Consider the following 18217-nt stretch of genomic DNA (forward strand, 5'->3'; position numbering starts at 1 on the left):
GCACTGTGTAAGCCATATCGTGCGTGTGCACTCCGTAGCCGTAGCCAGCTCCTAAAAGTATTACCTACTCCCGCGTCCCGTGTCGCTCCTCTTGGCCGCAGCGGGGCGAAACCCTAGCCGCCGTCGCCGCCAAGGCCTCCTCCCGTCGATGCCACTGTAGCTGGCCTCCTCCGTGGCGGTGGCGGCGGGCCCCGCACCCCAAAGGGTTCGTGGGGGATTTCCTTGTGGTGGTGGCGCTCTCGGGCAGCCGGGCATGCGAAGGCCGGGGCGGCGGCCCCGGGAGTCTTGGCGGCAGCGCTCCTGGCAGCATGGTCTCTAGCAGGCAGAGGCGGTGTCGGGATCTGGCGCCGGCAAGTGTGGGTGGCCAGGCGCTGCTCGCGGCGAGGAGTGCGTCATGGGCGTGGCTCTCCGGCAGCGGCTGGGGCAGTGGTGTCGGTGGTCCTTATGCTTGTCGGTGTTGGCGGCCTTGCTGCATCGGTGGAGGTCGGCTCGGCCAGCCCTGTTGGCGGACGACGTGGGTTTCTTCGGAGGCGTGTTTTGGCTACTGATCTGGTGCAATCGACGCGTCTCCCTGCCCCGTGAGAGGCTGGAGCACGCGGGCTTCTAGCCTGCGTGGCTACGGCGGTGGATGCCAGGACGGCGGTCTCGGCCGGTAAGTGTCCGGATTTGTCCTGGCAGTGCATCTGGTGTCTTGGCGCGTAGATTTTGCTTGGGCAGATGTTGGCGGAGGAAGTTGATGCGGCAGCCTCGAAAGGGGTGAAGGCGGTCTGCTGCGCTAGGCAAGTACGGTTCCGGACGCCAGGGCAACGCCCCTGGGCAGCGTTGGTCCTCTGACGGTCTAAAGCGATGGGAAATGCTGATTTCTTACGCATGTCTCACTTCCACCCACGTCGGGGCGGCCCAAACCTGCTCCTCTCATAGCGGTTTTGGTTTCTCTCCCCTTCGGTGGGTGGCGGTGCGTGCGGTATGGTGGTGCGGTGCTCTGGCGAAGCTTCATCCATGCTCCTTTGGAGCCTGTCGAGGTCCTTCAGCCCTTTTCTTGTGGGTCATGCCGGATCCGGCTTGCTCAGTAGAGGATGCGATGTGTTTTTCGATGCGGCGGGGTTCTTCTTCAGTTGCTTTCGTTTGTGTATTGGCGAGTAGGTGGCGCGTTTGTTTTGTTGTTTCCGACCGTCTGTCGACTGATGGAGGCTTCGTCCCCTTTGTATCTGGTTTTTGCCGATTTTTCCTAATTAATCGGACAACTCTTTCTTCTATAATGAATTGCATGAGCTCCCAGCCCCTTTGAGATCCTAAAAAAAATGTGTTACTGTGTTCCTACGCAAAGGCTCGTCTTTGTTCTCTCCCACTAGGGCCCGTGAATGCCAAGACCAGTCCTAAAGGACGCGTCCTTTCCTCTCTTCATACTTGACGGCCCTCGATGGGTTAGCATGCGCGACTCTACAAGCTAGAATGGGCCGGCCAAACGGTTCCTCGGGACCTCGACGATCCCAGAGGGAATGTGCACTGCTCCGCTATGTAATGTTGGTTCCAGGCATGAATGCGTTGTCATATTGCAATCCGTCCGGCATGAACGCATGGTCACGTACTCGGAGCATCTCCAGCGACGTCTTCTAAATTTTGTCCTCAAAATGTCCTTTCTCTTATCCGTTTGGGAGGTCATATGGACATGTGTCCGTCCGGGCGTCCGCCCCATCACCCAATGGCGTCCCCCAAATGGACACAAAAAAATGGCAGGCACCAAACGGACACATGTCCATAAACGGATAAAAAAGACATTTAGGGATAAAATTTGAGAGACGCCATTGGAGATGCTCTTGCATGGACCAAAAATCTTCCGCTTTGGAACATAGACCATAAAGCTGTTTTTTGACGGGAATATTTGATGAGGAAATTTGACGAGGAAATAATGGCTTGTGTTGGCTCGATCGGTATAATCGAATAATTGATCAAAACCCACCCATGCGTGCTCGGGCTTGTTAGCATAAATTACTCTACAAGTAATTCCACTTACTGCACGCTACATCCTCTGCAAGCTTACGTCAATAGGAAAATAAAAACACATGCTTCTAAAGAAAGAAAACCAACCATGCCCTCTTCCACAAGGAAGCCCCAAAAGAGGCAACATCTAAATTCGTGGATCTAACTAAAAAAAAACTATGTCGAGCGCAACATGCAAAAGAACTCCACATCGATTGCATCATTTTATTCTCAGTTTTTCTGACAGGATTTTAGTACGTATAAAAACCGTAGTGTATTTTAACACACACACACACACACATTTTTTACTTTTCAAATTGAACCAACCCTAGCTTGTTGTTGTTACCATTGCCCCCCGAAATAAAGCCCACGACCGCCACGACTCGATCGTACGCCTTCCCCTGCACCACACCCCTTTATATATTCGCTGGCACGGCCACCGTCCCTTCCGATCCAACCTCCTCCTCCTCCCCCCTTCCCGCACCACGATCCATCCATCGCACGTACCGGCGGCTCTTCGCCCCTTCACCTCCCTCTATCCGATTCCGGGCAATGTCGACGGACCTAGAGCGCGGCGCCGGGCCGGCGGAGATATGGCGTCGGCGGCCCAAGACCAAGATCGTCTGCACCCTCGGCCCGGCCTCGCGGTCCGTGGAGATGTGCGCGCGGCTCCTCCACGCCGGCATGTGCGTCGCCAGGTTCAACTTCTCGCACGGCTCCCACGAGTACCACCAGGAGACCCTCGACAACCTCCATAAGGCCATGGACGTCACCGGGATCCTCTGCGCCGTCATGCTCGACACCAAGGTCCGCTATAACCAGAGCCCCTGCATGCATTGCATTGCGATGCGTGCCCCTCTGTCTCGCATGTGTCCGATTTTCGCTGTGATTTGATTCTTGTTGCGGGAACTCGATCCGATATTCCGATCTACGTTTTTTTTACTTGTTCATTGCTCCCGTTGCATTAACGTGCAATTTTCAATTTTGTTTGGTCAGGCGTAAAATAAAATAAGCACAAAATTAAACTTCGGTATGCACAAGTTCAGACAGATAATTAGTATTTAAATTTGTCGCATCGAATTAAAAAATTATTGGTATCCTTGAGAAAAATGCCCAACTGAACTTCTAATTGATTGCTATGTCAGGCAGGCCTAGCGATGTTATGTTAGATTTCAGTGTAAATTGATAGACTACAATTCGCCCCTTTCATGCATAGCATATATTCTACTCCCTCCCTTATATAATATAAGGCGTATTAGGTTTTTGTTAAGACAAGAGCTTTTACTAGGAATTACTCTATCAAAATGTGTTTGTAAAATATGAAATCATGATTCTGAGTAATTACTTTTCGTAACGAACCTAGCGGTATCAATTTCATGTCATATAAACAACATATAACATGGTAATTCTTGGTCATTGTATTGTCTTAAAGGAACTTTATATGCCTTGTGTTATCAAACGGAAGGAGTACAAGGCATGTATACAACACGAGATTTAGTTTTGACCAACAATTACATTAGCTATATTGTGGGTTATGTACTACAAAAATTATACAATGGATTCATATTCGAAAGAAGTTTCCAATGTAATAATTTTTATAACACATAATCTATATTTGTAGCATATCCCCAATGTTATACGGGCTACTCATAGACGACAGCTTGATTACAGGTGGTAGGTAGGTTGTTAGTTTTTTGGCTCTTCGCCAACAGTGTTAGTTTTCTAAACCAGGCTATATGCAGATTCGCAAAGAGCCATATGTCAATGTCCGGTTTCCGGGTTAAGGAAATATGCCTATATATGGGCCATCATAACAAACAATTGCTTTCTTATCTTAACGGACACCGTATGCCAGTATGGGGAATTGGAATTGGAGTGGTGGTTTATTATTTTTCTTATGAGTGAATATGATGGTTCTAGCAACGGGAAAATATTTGTCAAATTTGTATATCGCACTCTAGAGAATGGAATGGTTAGGTTCAAGAAACCAAATGCATGGATGACTCTCCAGCTAGTACCATCCCTAGTTTGTACAAGCAACGGAACACCTTAAAAGAACAATGCCGTTATAAGCATAATTCCAAAAACTGGACCGGTGACAGAACTTGTCAAGCTATAGGCTCCAGTTCACTTGCTGTTCTTTTTACTATTACTAGCACATAATGCCTGTGTGTTGCAGCAGATTCGTGCATATTAAAAAGAATTAAAGTAAGACAAAATCATGTATATCTGCTCATATCCCAGCTCTTTATGTCAGCTTTTAAAGGTGATGTGCTCCGGTGGTGATCGTCAGCCACCACCGATTGAAATCCTTATAGGGGTAAAGGTTAATATGACTTTATTATTTGTTATGAAAAATATAGGTATATGCTGGTATCTGTTCGTATGTATGTAAGAAAGGATAAAGGTGCCACCTAGATAAAACTGCAGTCCAAACATGGAAGAGATGGCAAAAACATGTACAAGATCACAGGGATGATCATGGTTCAATATTAAGCACATAGTCTGAACACTAAGAAAACAAAATCAAATCATATTATTAATGTTTCATTTGATGTCAAGTAATTTGAACAGTTGGGTGCTATATTACTGGTCTGTCTCCTTGGTATTTATTTTTGAAAAGGAGGTCTCCCTTGGTATATATGACCGTTGCATATTTTCTGTAAATAAAGCAGAAAGATTGGAATGGATTTTTGGTGCCTGCTGAGATGCATTATATGCTAGATAGAATTTACCTTTGGGGCTTGCAAATCAGGATTAATTTCATTGCTACATACTGTGGTCATATTGATTTTTTCGATGTTCAAAAAGAAACATTCAATGCAAAAAGGTACTTTCATGCACCAAGAAATCTATTTTAACATCTTGGGAAGTTCAATGTAGCACATAAAACACGCATGAGCTATATGCACTTCTTTATTTTCTCAGCTATTTCATGCACTATCTTTGTACAGGGACCAGAGATTCGCACAGGCTTTCTGCAAGATGGCAAGCCAATAAAGCTGACGCAGGGGCAAGAGATTACCATTACCACAGATTATTCCATAAAGGGCGATGAGACCATGATTTCCATGAGCTACCAAAAGTTGGCTCTAGACGTGAAGCCTGGGAGCACTATACTATGCGCTGATGGCACCATCACACTCACGGCTCTTTCTTGTGATCCTGAGCATGGTCTAGTTCGATGCCGATGCGAGAACTCTGCTCTCCTAGGTGAGAGGAAGAATGTCAATCTTCCTGGAGTCGTTGTCGATCTCCCAACACTTACAGAAAAGGACAAGGTGGACATCCTACAGTGGGGCGTGCCAAACAAAATCGACATGATTGCACTCTCGTTTGTACGAAAAGGATCAGACCTTCAGATGGTCCGAAGTGTACTCGGTGAACACGCCAAGTCGATCATACTTATGTCGAAGGTTTGTTTTGTCTCCACACTCTCGCACTCTTTGTGGTTGTGTTACTGTTTTCTCATGCAATTGGTATTATACCTGCAGGTTGAGAATCAAGAAGGTGTTGCTAATTTTGATGACATACTTGCAAATTCAGATGCTTTCATGGTTGCACGAGGAGATTTGGGAATGGAGATTCCGATTGAGAAGATATTCTATGCTCAAAAGGTGATGATCTTCAAATGCAATAAACAAGGAAAGCCTGTTGTCACTGCAACACAGATGCTGGAGTCGATGATTAAATCTCCCCGCCCTACACGGGCCGAAGCAACTGATGTTGCCAATGCAGTCCTAGACGGAACTGACTGTGTGATGCTTAGTGGTGAGACTGCAGCAGGGGTGTATCCAGAGTTAGCAGTGCAGACAATGTCTAACATCTGCTTAATGGCAGAGTCATATGTGGACCATAGGGCAGTCTTCAGGTTAATTTCCTCAGCAGCCCCAGTTCCTATGAGCCCACTGGAGAGCTTAGCATCATCAGCGGTTCAAACAGCCAATATTTCCAAAGCATCACTCATCTTGGTCCTTACAAGGGGAGGAACAACTGCAAGGCTCGTCGCCAAGTACAGGCCAGCTATGCCTGTATTGTCTGCGGTGGTTCCAGAACTGAAGACTGACAATGATTTCGACTGGACTTGCAGTGATGAGGCTCCTGCAAGGCAGAGTCTCATTGTTAGGGGCCTGATCCCGATGTTGAGTGCCGCTACCGCAAAGGCTTCTGATACCGAGGCGACTGAGGAGGCCATCAGTTTCGCTATAGATCACGCCAAGGAGCTCGGCCTCTGCAAATCAGGAGATTCCGTCGTTGCGGTGCACCGTATCGGCGCGTCATCTCTCGTCAGGATCTTGACAGTCAATTAGTGTCAGGTGAGTTTGATGTGGGTGGCTGCTCATGGGGGCAGATTTTGCTAGGTTGTTATTGGACCCTATCATTTTGTTGGCTCATCCCACGTCGTGAGTAAGTCCTATATTACGTCTTGCGTTCAGCTAAGCAGGCAGGCTTCTATCTTTAGAAAGACTTGATGTTGCCTCCTACCCTAGGATGATTCTTCCACGAGATTGGTTTCTGGGCGGAGCCCATTTGGACATATATTTTCAGTAACTCTCTTGTCTAAATAATACTACTCCTTACTGTCTCTCTCTATATATATATGCCAATGTGGTCCATATATCCGTGTCCAGCGTGCTATTTTTATTCCTAAAACCAGATTGATTGATGCGAGTTAATTTCCAAAACTACAATGTTGATGCATTGTGCTATGTCGATTTGGATGTTTTATGCGAGCCTGTTTTTGCGATGCTCTGGGTATACAAGCAGAAGATATGACATTTTTGTGAAGAAGAACTGTACAGTCCATCCCTTGAATCGAAGAAGAGGATTTGCATTATACTTTAAAAAAAAGGAAGAATATTGCACTCGCAGGGTCTTTTCAGTCGAGCCGACTATATTCAGCATATGCATGGAAAGCTTCAGGCAAGAAAAATTATGGTTGGTGGAGACGTGTGAGTAGGTGTGATTCGTATGCTAACGAAATTTCCAGAGCAGAATAAATCAACCAAACACACACACATACTCTCATTCGCAAGAATAGTCAAGCATTATCCTGAACACACGCAGAAAGATCTGGACACAGTCACACTTTTTTTTTTTGCGGGGCACATTTTTTTTTTGTTGCGGAGTACTCCCTCCGGTTCTGTAGCCCTTTAGCTTCTTTTTTTTCATACCTTTCAGATTAGCCTGCTTCTCATGACCAATGACAGAAAATATATATATATATATCACAGGTATATATGTGTGCCTGTTAGCATCAGTCTGGATAACAAACACATTCATATTGCAGTATCAGGGGATTATAACCCTCTAATCTAGAGTTTATAACCAATGACATGAAATTTAATAAAAGGACAGCACCACACAGCCGCGTGCCCCACGTACTCTTAGCCTCGCGAGGTGACCGGCTTTATTCGCGCGCGCAGGAGCGCCTGGCTTTCTCGCACGCGCAGGCGCCCAGCAGCCCGGCTCGCACCTGACAGCAGCGCAAAAGCCCAGCAATACGCACAGGCGAACAGCCCAGCAGGCAGCATTACGCAGCTCGGTCGATTCTTCCTACGATCGTTCGATTCTCACAGTGTGCATATCACGTAAGCCCGTTAGAAAAACATCCTAGGACCCATCTGTCCAAACTTATATTCAACACCTCTTAAAAAAAACTTATATTCGACGGAAATTTACACCGATGCAAAAAAATAATCCATTACTGTCTCCGTCCAACAAAAGAAATCTCAAGTTTGTCAAATTTTGGATGTATCTAGACATGACTTAGTGTATAGATGCATTCAGATTTAGTCAAAGTTGAGACATTTTTTGTTGGAAGAAGTGAGTACTACCAGTCCACGTCTCATCTCTAAAAAGGCATCGGATCACATTCATTTCTCTCACACTTTCTTCGTTAAAAACAACTCCCTCAAAGATCATCTACACAATTATGGTCAAATAAGGTGGCCACAAATAGTAAAAATGTGACAATTAAGCGATGGTAGACGCATGGCAAAATAGGATTAGGTAAGCCGGTCACTTAGGATAACAAATGTGTTGAGCAATGATAAAACACATGTCAACTAGGATCAAATAGGCTGGTCACTAAGAGTAAAAAATGTGACAATATAGCAATCATAAAACACATTACAAATATGACAAATAATCTGGTCACTAAATGTAAAAAATCATGACAATTATGATCCACATCATGGCAGTTATGACCAAACAACATGGCAGTTAGGACCAGAGAAGATGGAAACTAGGACCAGAGAACATGGCAACTAGGTAGTACAAGACAACTAGGTAGTTGGCATGGCAACTATGATCCAACTTCATGGCAATTATGACCAGATAACATCGCAACAATGTATTACAAAACAAGTTACTCGTGCACGACATGGCAAGTATGATCAACATCATGTAAATTATGATCAGAAAACATGACAACTGATATAAAATAAGCTGGTCACTTAGGGTACAAATTTTGGCAATTAAGCAACGGTAAAACACATAACAAATAGAGTCAAAGTTGGGTAGGCTAAAAAATCATGGCAATTGTAACCCAACATTATGGCAATTATGCCCAGACAATATGGCAATTAGGATCTACAATATGACAGCTAGTCAATACACAACATGGTAGTTAGTAGTGCATGACATGACAACTATGATCCAACATAACAATTATGACCAGATAACATGGCAACTAGGCTAGAGAACATGGCAACTAGGTTGTACACGACTAGTTAATAGTGCACGACATGGCAAGTATGACCCAACATCATGGCAATTATGACCAGACAACATGGCAAATAGGATCAAATAAATTGGTCACTTAGGTTAAAAATGTGGCAATTGAGTAATGGTAAAACACATGACAAATATGGTCAAATAAGCTACGCAGGATTAGGATCGACAACATGACAACTAGGGAATACACAACATGATATTTAGTAGTGCACGACATGGCAACTATGATCTAACATCATGGCAATTATGATCAAAAAGCATGGCAGCTAGGACCAGACAACCCGACAAGTAGGTTGTACACGACATGCATGGTAGTTAGTACACAACATCATGGCAACTATGACAGAACATCATGGCAACTATGACCAAACATCATGTCAACTAGGTAGTATTACATGACATTAGGATAAAATCTCCGAAAATAAAATGGTCATTAGGCTAAAAAATATGGCAAGTGAGCAACGGTATACAACATGTCAATTAAGATCGAATAATCTAATCACTAGGGGTAACTTTTTTTCAATTGTTTTGACACGTAACTTTTGAAGATAACTTTTTCAACACGAGAAACACATTCACGGATATGAATTGGAAGTACAAAAAATAACTTTCTACTGCAGGAGTTCCTACAATCATGACAGTCATGACCTTTTGCCACGATGACAAGCTGATCAAGCACATTATGACCTCACAAAAATCATAAACATGCAACAATGGTATACATCTACATGTATAAAATAATCTGAGAGACCTCATAATCTGAAGACTACGGAAACCAACCAGAGATCTTTTCAAGAATGCAACCAACCAGAGATCTCAACCTACAATGATATGCAAGCTCTTATGGGTGCGACAAAACGTCAAACACCTTGCGTGCACTAGGAATATGGTGTCCATTTTCCACAGGAAGTCCAGCAAGGGAGGTCCATGTCGTTGACGATGGACTCGACGTGCTACAGGTATGGTTGCAGTACCCGTTTCCAGTCATGCCAGCGCATGCACATGTGCCTTCCGCAGCCGTGGCCTACTCCGGCCCCGCGCCCTTCGCCGCCGCCGCGCATGCACTGCCGCCGCAGCCTCCTCTGGCCCTGCTCCATGTCCCCCTCTGTGCCCTACTCTGTGCCGCTGCCACAGTCTGCTCTGTTGCCGTGATTTGGGACCGCCACTATGGTCGGGATTTGGGGAGGAGAAGCGCAGAGAGAGAGACAGGGAATACCATCGGGAGGAAAGAAGATGGGAGAGAGAGGCAGAGGCGATCTCAAGAGCATCGACCGAGAGCGGGGAAGAAAAAAGATCGGACGGTAGGTCACGCGCCGTACTAGAAGAGCAAGTGGGGCACGTGCCCCACTTAGAATCTCCGTTAATAAAATTGTATTCTTTCACTTCAGCAGATACATCTGAACCAATGGCGCAATATGGATGTTAGACGAAATGCTACTGTTGTGTTAATCATTGTCTTAAATAAGAAACACATTGCAATATTCATCAACACCAATATATGTCCAGCTTGAATTTGATCCATCTTTCCGCCTTCCTGGAGCCACGAGACACCATCATGGGCACCAGTGGTCAACTGGTCATGCTATAATATTCACGCGCATCACTGAAATCAAAACAGAAGTAAGAACAGAATTACTAGTAAAAGGGCTGAAAGGTGGTACTTGATACAATCCTAGCATGCAGGCATCACATCGAGTAACCGCCTTATTAAGAGCGTCATAACAATCAATTGAGCACTCCCAAAATGAGCACTATAGGTAATTAGCATTGCATAGAGACAATTTGAAGGACATGATGGTTGTTGCAGCTCCCGAGCATATAAGCACAAATAAAGCTAAACCGTTGTTGAGAAGCTACAGCACAACTATTGTTTGTGAAACCGATGAAGGAACCTCACAAACATGTCTACTATTTTGTTAGCCAAATGAAATTTGTTCTAAAAAAACCGAACACTACAAAGGAGCCATTATGGCTAGATGAATCAACCATCATATAAAGAAAATGTGGGAAGAAACTTAAAGAACAATTGCATTGACAACCCAGCTAAGCTAATAAGAGGGCTTTACCATACATTGATCATTTGAAACAATAAAATATCTATTCTCTCAAAATGCAATAATCAGCAATGTGCTTTAAGATAACAAAGTGATTTGTCAACATGATTGGTTAAGCCCGGTTCCAATGTTCTGGAAATATAATAACTCATGTCATTCAGATGGGGGTGTGATAAAGAATAATATTGATACATAGTTGTTGTTCTGAAGAGTCTGAACAGAAGCATATAAAAAGATAGCTGAGATTGCACCTTCATCCATTATGGCACTAAATCTTAATGAAGCTTTAAAGCGAAAAGCATGAGAAAACTGCACAACAAAAAACTAGTTTGCAAATTGCAAATTCACTATATGGTTTGACGACAGCGGCTGCAACATTGGCGCTGGTGAAGCCAAGGCCGACGAGGAAGGGGACGACAGTGTCGGGCTTGAAGGGGGACTTGAGGAGGGAGAGGTTGGTGGCGGCCTTGAGGGCTCAGGGTCGGGTGAGGCCGCAGGTGTCAACGAGGTAGTCCTTGACGACGAATCCGGGGCTTCGGGACACGGCGGGCGCGGCTGCAGACGAGGAAAGGATGCGGTGGACAGAGAAGATGGGAGAGGGAGAGGGGAAAAGGGTGGATATGGGCGAGGATATAGCTCCGGAGACGCATCATGGCAACGGCGGCGGCGCCGGCGGCCTGGGAACAAATTCTGTGAGAGATTGGTGGGGAATTTCAAAAGAAAGTCTATTGTACTCCCTCCGTCCCGAAATAAGTGGGATCTCAAATAAATGAAGTCCATTTGTATAGATTCTTATACAAATCCACATCACATATTTTGAGACGGACGGAGCGTAAACTCTTATCTAGCGGCTCTGCTACCTAGCGGTAGCTTGCAACAAGCCTGCAACCACCCATGTGCTGCATGCAACCACCCATGTGCTAACACGTGGCATTTTATACCATATACCAATAAGCATATCATATACCATTGACTGATACATATACCAAAACCACATACCATTGACTTATACCATATATCAATGACCCATACCATATACCAATGAACATAATAATGAGACGGCCCGGCCGAATGCCACGTGCCAGGCATGCAGAGCACCGGCATATGGCAGAGCCGTTAAAATCACCGGTTACACGGAAGGAGTAGTTTTTTTTTTTTTTGACATGGAGAGTATTGTAGCTGGTCCAAAGTGCAGCAAGTGCCACTTTACAGTGTTCAAAGTGCAATTCACTTGCAAGAATATTCAGAAGATGGTTAACGCTACTCCATTAGTTGTTTTTTCCTGTGAGAAGGCCAAGACCATATATTAAATCAAACAACCATTACAGAACCATCTTTAATGTAAAAGAAAATTACACACATGTTCTTGTAAGTAATTGTCGTTGTCTTCCTCCTGCACTCGCTGGTGGCGCGCGGTGAGCGAAGCTCGATGCCGCCTCTGGACCTCTGAACCACATCGGAGCCAGGAAAATGTTGTTGATGTAGCAGTAATGAAGTCACCGGTCAAAACCAGAAGACGCCAGTGATGGTGATCTGAGAAACAGACCACCGTCCTGGAGAAGAATGCGACGAAGAAGGTTGGATGACCATCTCAGATCCGGCCAGACGCATCTGAGAAGACCTAGCCTCACTAACTCCACAATGAGGTCAAAGCTGGCCGAACCTCGCCGATCGTAAAGGTAACCAATAAACCGAGACATGCAAAGTACCTACAAAACACAAACACGAAACTAGATCCCCCACTCCAGAACCACGCCGTACTCCTCAACGCCGCCGGCGATCGATAGCGCCACTGCTGGTAGAGAAGATGGAAACGCCGTTGCCTGGCCGGTCGGGAGCGAGATGCAATCTGCTTTGGCTAGGCGGCGGCTAGGGCACGGGACGAGAGGAGAGGAGAGAAAAAAAAATGCTCGCTACTCCATTATTCAAAATATATAGACCGTCAAACTTTCTAAAATTTGTCCAAACATATAGTAAAATATCAATAGAAAATGTGAAATCCATAAAAAAATATTTTTCCCAATAAATATAATGTGCCAACGAGACCTTGGAGCACCAATTTTTTGCATGCCCCTTTAGTCAGAACTTGTGGTGGAAAATCGGCATTGAATGAGACACAGATCTAGATGTTTTCAACATGCTTATTAACACTGCCCGATCCAAACTAATAATGCAAGCTTCAAAGAAACCATCATCCTTGGATGTTGGAGCATTTGGAACCATAGGAACAAGATTATCTTTGGTAATGAAAAGAGGCATTTGGACGACGTTTACTATAGATTTTTAGAATAGTTCCAACTTGTCAAACATAGAGCTAAGCCTAGTCTTAAGGAAGGAATGAGTGCCCCGCTTGACACTTTATGATTTCTTTTTCTTTTTTCCCTGTAAATATTCCATCTGTAATATCCATTATTATAAATGCAAAGTGACGCAGTAGGGACCTTTCCTACTGTTTTTCATCAAAAAAAATAGATATAATGATTTCTATTTGACACCGCAAATGTTGATATTTTTGTTCAAATTTTGGTGAAACTTTAAACGGTTTGACAGTCAACAAAAATTATACGCCCTCTATTTTAGAATGGATGGAGTTTGTGACAAGAATAGCGAAACCAAGAAAATAGATCTCTCTTGGCCTAATCTAGGCAGACCCAAACAAACCAGAAAAATGATGCACGCAAAAGAAGCAAACTTCAAATTTATACCCCCACTAGCAAGGCTGCCAGCATCAGCATGTATTCTGGATTTGGTGTTGCTAGATTTGTTGTTGCCGAAGAAGAGGGAGGCTATCACCGGCACCGGCTGCAGCAGGTGAAGGTGCTGGTTGCTGGAGGAGCATGAGGCCGGAGACGGGACTGCTTCACCTAGGGCTTCTGAAGTAGCGCGTGACCACGTCAATAGGAGAGGTTGGCAGCAGAGCTTTTGTTGAAGGCACATGAAAGGATGGAAGGGGAGGAAAGAATTACGGCAACATACCTTCTGCTCAGGACACATGAGAGGATGGAAGGGGAGGCAAGAATTACGGCAACATAGCTACTGCTCAGGACACATGAGAGGATGGAAAAGGGGAGGCGAGAATGACGCCATCACAAGTGGGGAGGCCGCGGAGCTGGGGGTGCCAACTATGGCCAAACCCTAGGTAACTAAGACAAGGGGAGAGAGGAGCGTTTGGGGGAGAGACAATCGGGGAGGAACAGGTTGGGACAGTTCAAGAGGGTGCGGCGGCATAACTAGTGTAATTACGAGCAAATAGAAGTGCACTTTTTTTGCAAGACATACGGGGCGAGCGCCAGCATGGAGAGAGCGCGGTAGCATAACCGGTGTAATTATGGTGCAAATAGAAGTGCATTTTTTTTTTCAAAAACGGGGCAAGCGTCGTCCTGGAGCACTCTTAGGCTGAGAATTCGGTCGGCCTTACGTCTAAGAGTTACGTCAATGTGGTCCATATCCATATCGATGTGTTATTTTTTCGGAAAAGAAAGATTGATTGACACAGGGTTCAGATAAGGACGTGACCCTTTTGGATTCGACCTAACTAACACACGCGAACATATTTCTCGAGTGATTCTATAATATACAAAGTATATTAAGTGGATCATCGGCGGTCCTAAGCACGTACGTCAAAGCAGTTACGTGTCGCTTTGATCAACATCTTTTGCCACACAGGGTTAACCTACCGCCGCCGCCGCCTCTAACCCGCTCGGGACCAAGATTCCCCCTAATGAACTGCCCCTTCAACCGGCGCTAATGCGGCACCTGCCCTTGCAGAAGCTCCCCATCAGTGGCTGGCCAAATTCTAGGGTTAGAGAGGTGCGGGGGAAGAGGAATAGAGCGGTGCAGGTGGCCGAAAAGGAACACGAACCGTTATGCACTTGTGACAATTCAGGGGCAATTTAGTCAAAGTCCGGGGGGGTTTCAGAAAAATGGAAAAAATGACAAAACATGCCAAGTGTCCTCTTCTTATTGACAAGGACCTCTAATGAATCCGCAAATCAACTTTTAGGACTTGTCCACCCCAATTTTCAAGAATTTGGACAAAATTGCTCCCACCTCCACCCGCACCGTTATGCACTTGTTAGATACTCTCTCTGTTTCATAATTCTTGTCAAAAATATTACATGTATTTAGACATTTTTTTAAGAATAGATACATCCATTTTTAGGCACATTTGAGGCGAGAATTATGAAACGGAGGGATTAGGTTTTTCCTCTAGCCCTGTGAAAAACGATTTCAAGCTCATCTTTAAAGATCCTTCTACTTTTGAAGAGTGAAGGCTGCGTGTCATTGCGGATCTTTGAAATGCTCCAAAAAATTGGCCAATGGCGAAGATCACAGCAATAAAAGAACGATGCGTCAGTTATTCACTTGAACCAATCGGTGCTACAGTACTACAATTGAACCAAAGAACAACGCAGCTTTACAATTGAAAGCAGATGCTAGACTAGACGCGTGTCAACAAAAGGAGATTCTCCCTCCCCTCCCGGTGTTCCGTTTCATCGTGACGACGAGGAGCTCCCGTCTGATCGGCGCGAGAACAACCGCCCAAAAGGCCGGGCAAGCCACCGCCGCCTGCCATTGCTTCCTCCGTCCCCATCGCCGCCGCCGCCGCGTGCATTGCCGCCGAACGCGTCGGCAACTTCCCCGCCGCTATTGACATTGCCATTGCCAATGCCGTTGCCGGGCGGCTCCGCGGCCTCGTCCGTGGGCAGCTGGTACCTGCACACGGGGCAGGAGCTGTGCGCCTCCAGCCACGGCACGATGCACTCGCCGTGGAACCAGTGCTTGCACGGCATCTCCTTGGCCTCGGCGCCGGCCGCGAACTCGTCCAGGCACACCGGGCACGTCGCGGCAGAGGCCTCGCGTATCCGGACCGTCGGCATGCCGGCCACGGCATCCTTCCTGGCCGGCAGCGGGCCTTGCCGGCTCATCGGGTCGGTCTCGGCCAGGTACTCCAGGAGCAAGTCCAGCCCAGGGCCCAGGATCAACTCCCCGAGCGTCAGGCCTGGGCCCACCCGGCCCGCCGCGTTGACCGCGCCATTATTGGTGCTTCCTCCTCCTCCTCGCTCTTCCATGAGCATCATGGCGTGCGCGTCCGTGGGGCTAACCAGCACGAGCTGCTCCAGGCCCCCTGAGTCGGGCGCCGCATTGCCGTCGGCACCGGCATCGGCATCGCCTTCCCGGATCGCGTTGAGAAGCTGCAGGAAGGCCAGGTGGCGGTAATGCCTTCGCGCCAGGGCCGTGAGGTCGCCGCTGCCGCCGTCTCCGGCGTAGGAGACGCCCAGGAGGTCCATGAGGATAGGCGGCCACGGCGAAACCGCGAGCTCTGATGAGTCCGGTCTCGCGCCCGCCTCGTCTGCACTGCTGCTCGTCCTCCGGGCGCCGGCGTGGGCGTCGGCCAGCATCTCCTCCACGAACCCGGAGTCGCAGTGCGGGCACTTCACCTCCTGGATGCCCAGCTCTGGGCTCACGATTAGCGAGCACATGTGGCAGTAGTATCTGCAATAAGCTGCATCGGGTTCCTCCTCCATGCCTTTCTCCTCCGTTTCCTATCTCTCTGCTCGATCAACAACTGCACACACGAACAGAGTTTCGCCCAGGAGGGTATATTAATGCCAAGATACTGGTTTTAATCAGAAGAGATATGCAAAATTTCACCCCCAGTCAATAACCTTGGCAAAATCAGCGTCCGGGAGAAACCATTAATTTGGGCCTAGATGTTGATTCCTCGAGAATTAAATTTTACTGTGCTAAAGAACACAAAACTCAGGTCGTCGGAGATGACTTGGTCTTATCCTCTATGCAGATAATTGCAGGAACTAATTCTTTGCAAATTCAGAAACGAAATACATATATAAACAAGACAATCCTATCAAGAAATGGAACCGTATAAACATGATGATCGTCAGATGGATAAAAATGAAATTTTTACCAGCTAAGATTGACGGAGCTGAGCTTCTCCAAGAGCAACACCTATCCTCCGTGGTAATCACCAGAGAAGATGGTTTTAGGATCGAGGCAGCAAGTCAGAGCGCATAACCAGAGGAGAGGCAAGCGGAGATGAGACGAGACTCGATCGACCGGATATTACTAAAACTTGTGGGCGCTTTGTTGGGGGATAATCGGTGGCTTCTTCTTGTTTTTGCACATATCGCCTGGTTTTCTCGATAGCTACGGGACGTGTGTTTTTTGTTCCTTAGCCAGCGCCCAGCGGAGAGTTCTAATCCAGGGAGACTCTCTAAGTTTTTTTTTTTTCTTTTGGCTATTTTTTGTAGAGCTTTCGCTGCTGTCACGTCACGGGTAGCGTGAGCAAAGCTAAAACCACACGAAATGGTAGGAATGGTTTTGACGAGTTCCTCTTCCGGCGTGCGTATCCCTGACGAACGCTGTGACATTGGCGCGTTCGATGAGGCGGAGAATGCATTCATGTGAGAGGGACACCGGGACAATGCCGTGACAGTTGACGTTCAAGAAAATGTGTACTCCGTATTTGGTTTCTTTTATAACTGTGCAGTCATAGTACCGCTAGATTGAAGGATAATTCACATGTGGTGTGCGTTGATCGTGTTCCTTCTATGTTGTACTCGCCCCGTTGCTAAATGTAAAAAGTCATAACTTTGTACTAAATCAAATTTCTTAAAAATTTATCAAAATATATGACTCTAAATTAAAAAATTTAAATCCATCCTGATATATATTTCGTAGTATATTTATTTGATATTTTAGATGTTGAAACATTTTTCTAAAACCTGGTCAAAGTTTTAAAAGTTGATTTAAGACAATATTAAGATTTATCATATTTAGAAACGGAAGGAGGTACTCGGAGGAGAACTAAGAGGGAGGCCATCACATAAATGCAATAGACACGTTTATAAAGCTATTTTTCAATCAAGTTTGTAAAGCTACTTTGTGTCTTAGTTGCTAAATCACCGTGAACAATACTGCTAATCAGCGTGATTGGATAAATGTTAGAAGGGTCATAACCCATAGGGATAAAACTCTGCCCCTAGGTTAAAATAGTAACTCTTCCATGTGTTTATATCGCACATATAAGTGCAGATTCAACTTTGGTCAGAAATTAGATAAGTTACTCATCATAAAGAATATATGGGAGTTAAAAAGCCCTCACAAACATGGTGTAAGTTTGGGAACTCTATTATCACTAGTCTTAGACCAGCGGCCTTTCTGCAATTTTAATCTAGTCACTGCGTCCGGAAAAATAAGTGAAATGGATTTGTTTAGAGTACTCTCTCCGTTTCTAAATACTTGTCGTTGTTTTAGTGCAACTATTTAGGAACAGAGGGAGTATAATTTAATATCTGAAATTGAAAATTGGAAATAGAGTATTACTCATGTGTGTCAGTGATGCACTAATTCCACTTCTCAGTTTCAGATTTTTAAAGTAGATCTCATATCGTTACACATCCCATGGGTACATTGACCATTTC

At 45.7% G+C, this 18217-nt stretch overlaps 2 protein-coding genes across 3 annotated transcripts; one reads left to right on the forward strand and one right to left on the reverse strand.

The window, feature by feature from the left end:
- The first annotated feature begins 2532 nt into the window (after nt 1–2532).
- Nucleotides 2533–6573, forward strand: LOC100837912 (pyruvate kinase, cytosolic isozyme). The gene is made up of 3 exons (XM_003557959.3): nt 2533–2787; nt 4935–5396; nt 5475–6573. Exons 1-3 carry the CDS (start codon nt 2533–2535, stop codon nt 6288–6290), a joined length of 1533 nt encoding a protein of 510 aa, XP_003558007.1. The 3' UTR covers nt 6291–6573.
- Nucleotides 6574–15108: 8535 nt separating this feature from the next.
- On the reverse strand, nt 15109–17013 carry LOC100838213 (E3 ubiquitin-protein ligase SIRP1). 2 transcript variants are annotated; one of them, XM_024457939.1, is made up of 3 exons: nt 16702–17013; nt 16442–16514; nt 15109–16341 (listed from the first exon to the last, which is right to left on the reverse strand). In XM_024457939.1, exon 3 carries the CDS (start codon nt 16298–16300, stop codon nt 15266–15268), a length of 1035 nt encoding a protein of 344 aa, XP_024313707.1. In that variant the 5' UTR covers nt 16301–16341; nt 16442–16514; nt 16702–17013; the 3' UTR covers nt 15109–15265. The 2 variants fall into 2 exon arrangements, with proteins under 2 accessions (XP_024313707.1, XP_010228681.1); XM_010230379.3 differs by lacking the exon at nt 16442–16514 and having other exon boundaries at nt 16702–17011.
- Nucleotides 17014–18217: the final 1204 nt, after the last annotated feature.

This window comes from Brachypodium distachyon, chromosome 1 (assembly GCF_000005505.3).
Source record: "Brachypodium distachyon strain Bd21 chromosome 1, Brachypodium_distachyon_v3.0, whole genome shotgun sequence".
NCBI lineage: Eukaryota > Viridiplantae > Streptophyta > Magnoliopsida > Poales > Poaceae > Brachypodium > Brachypodium distachyon.

Bases quoted from the DNA above. Each gene is read 5' to 3' on its own strand.
- LOC100838213 (XM_024457939.1), bottom strand. From the start codon at position 16,300: ATGGAGGAGGAACCCGATGCAGCTTATTGCAGATACTACTGCCACATG.
- LOC100837912 (XM_003557959.3), top strand. From the start codon at position 2,533: ATGTCGACGGACCTAGAGCGCGGCGCCGGGCCGGCGGAGATATGGCGT. The intron at 2,788-4,934 runs GTCCGCTATAAC...ATCTTTGTACAG, and splicing joins CCGTCATGCTCGACACCAAG to GGACCAGAGATTCGCACAGG. The intron at 5,397-5,474 runs GTTTGTTTTGTC...TTATACCTGCAG, and splicing joins CGATCATACTTATGTCGAAG to GTTGAGAATCAAGAAGGTGT.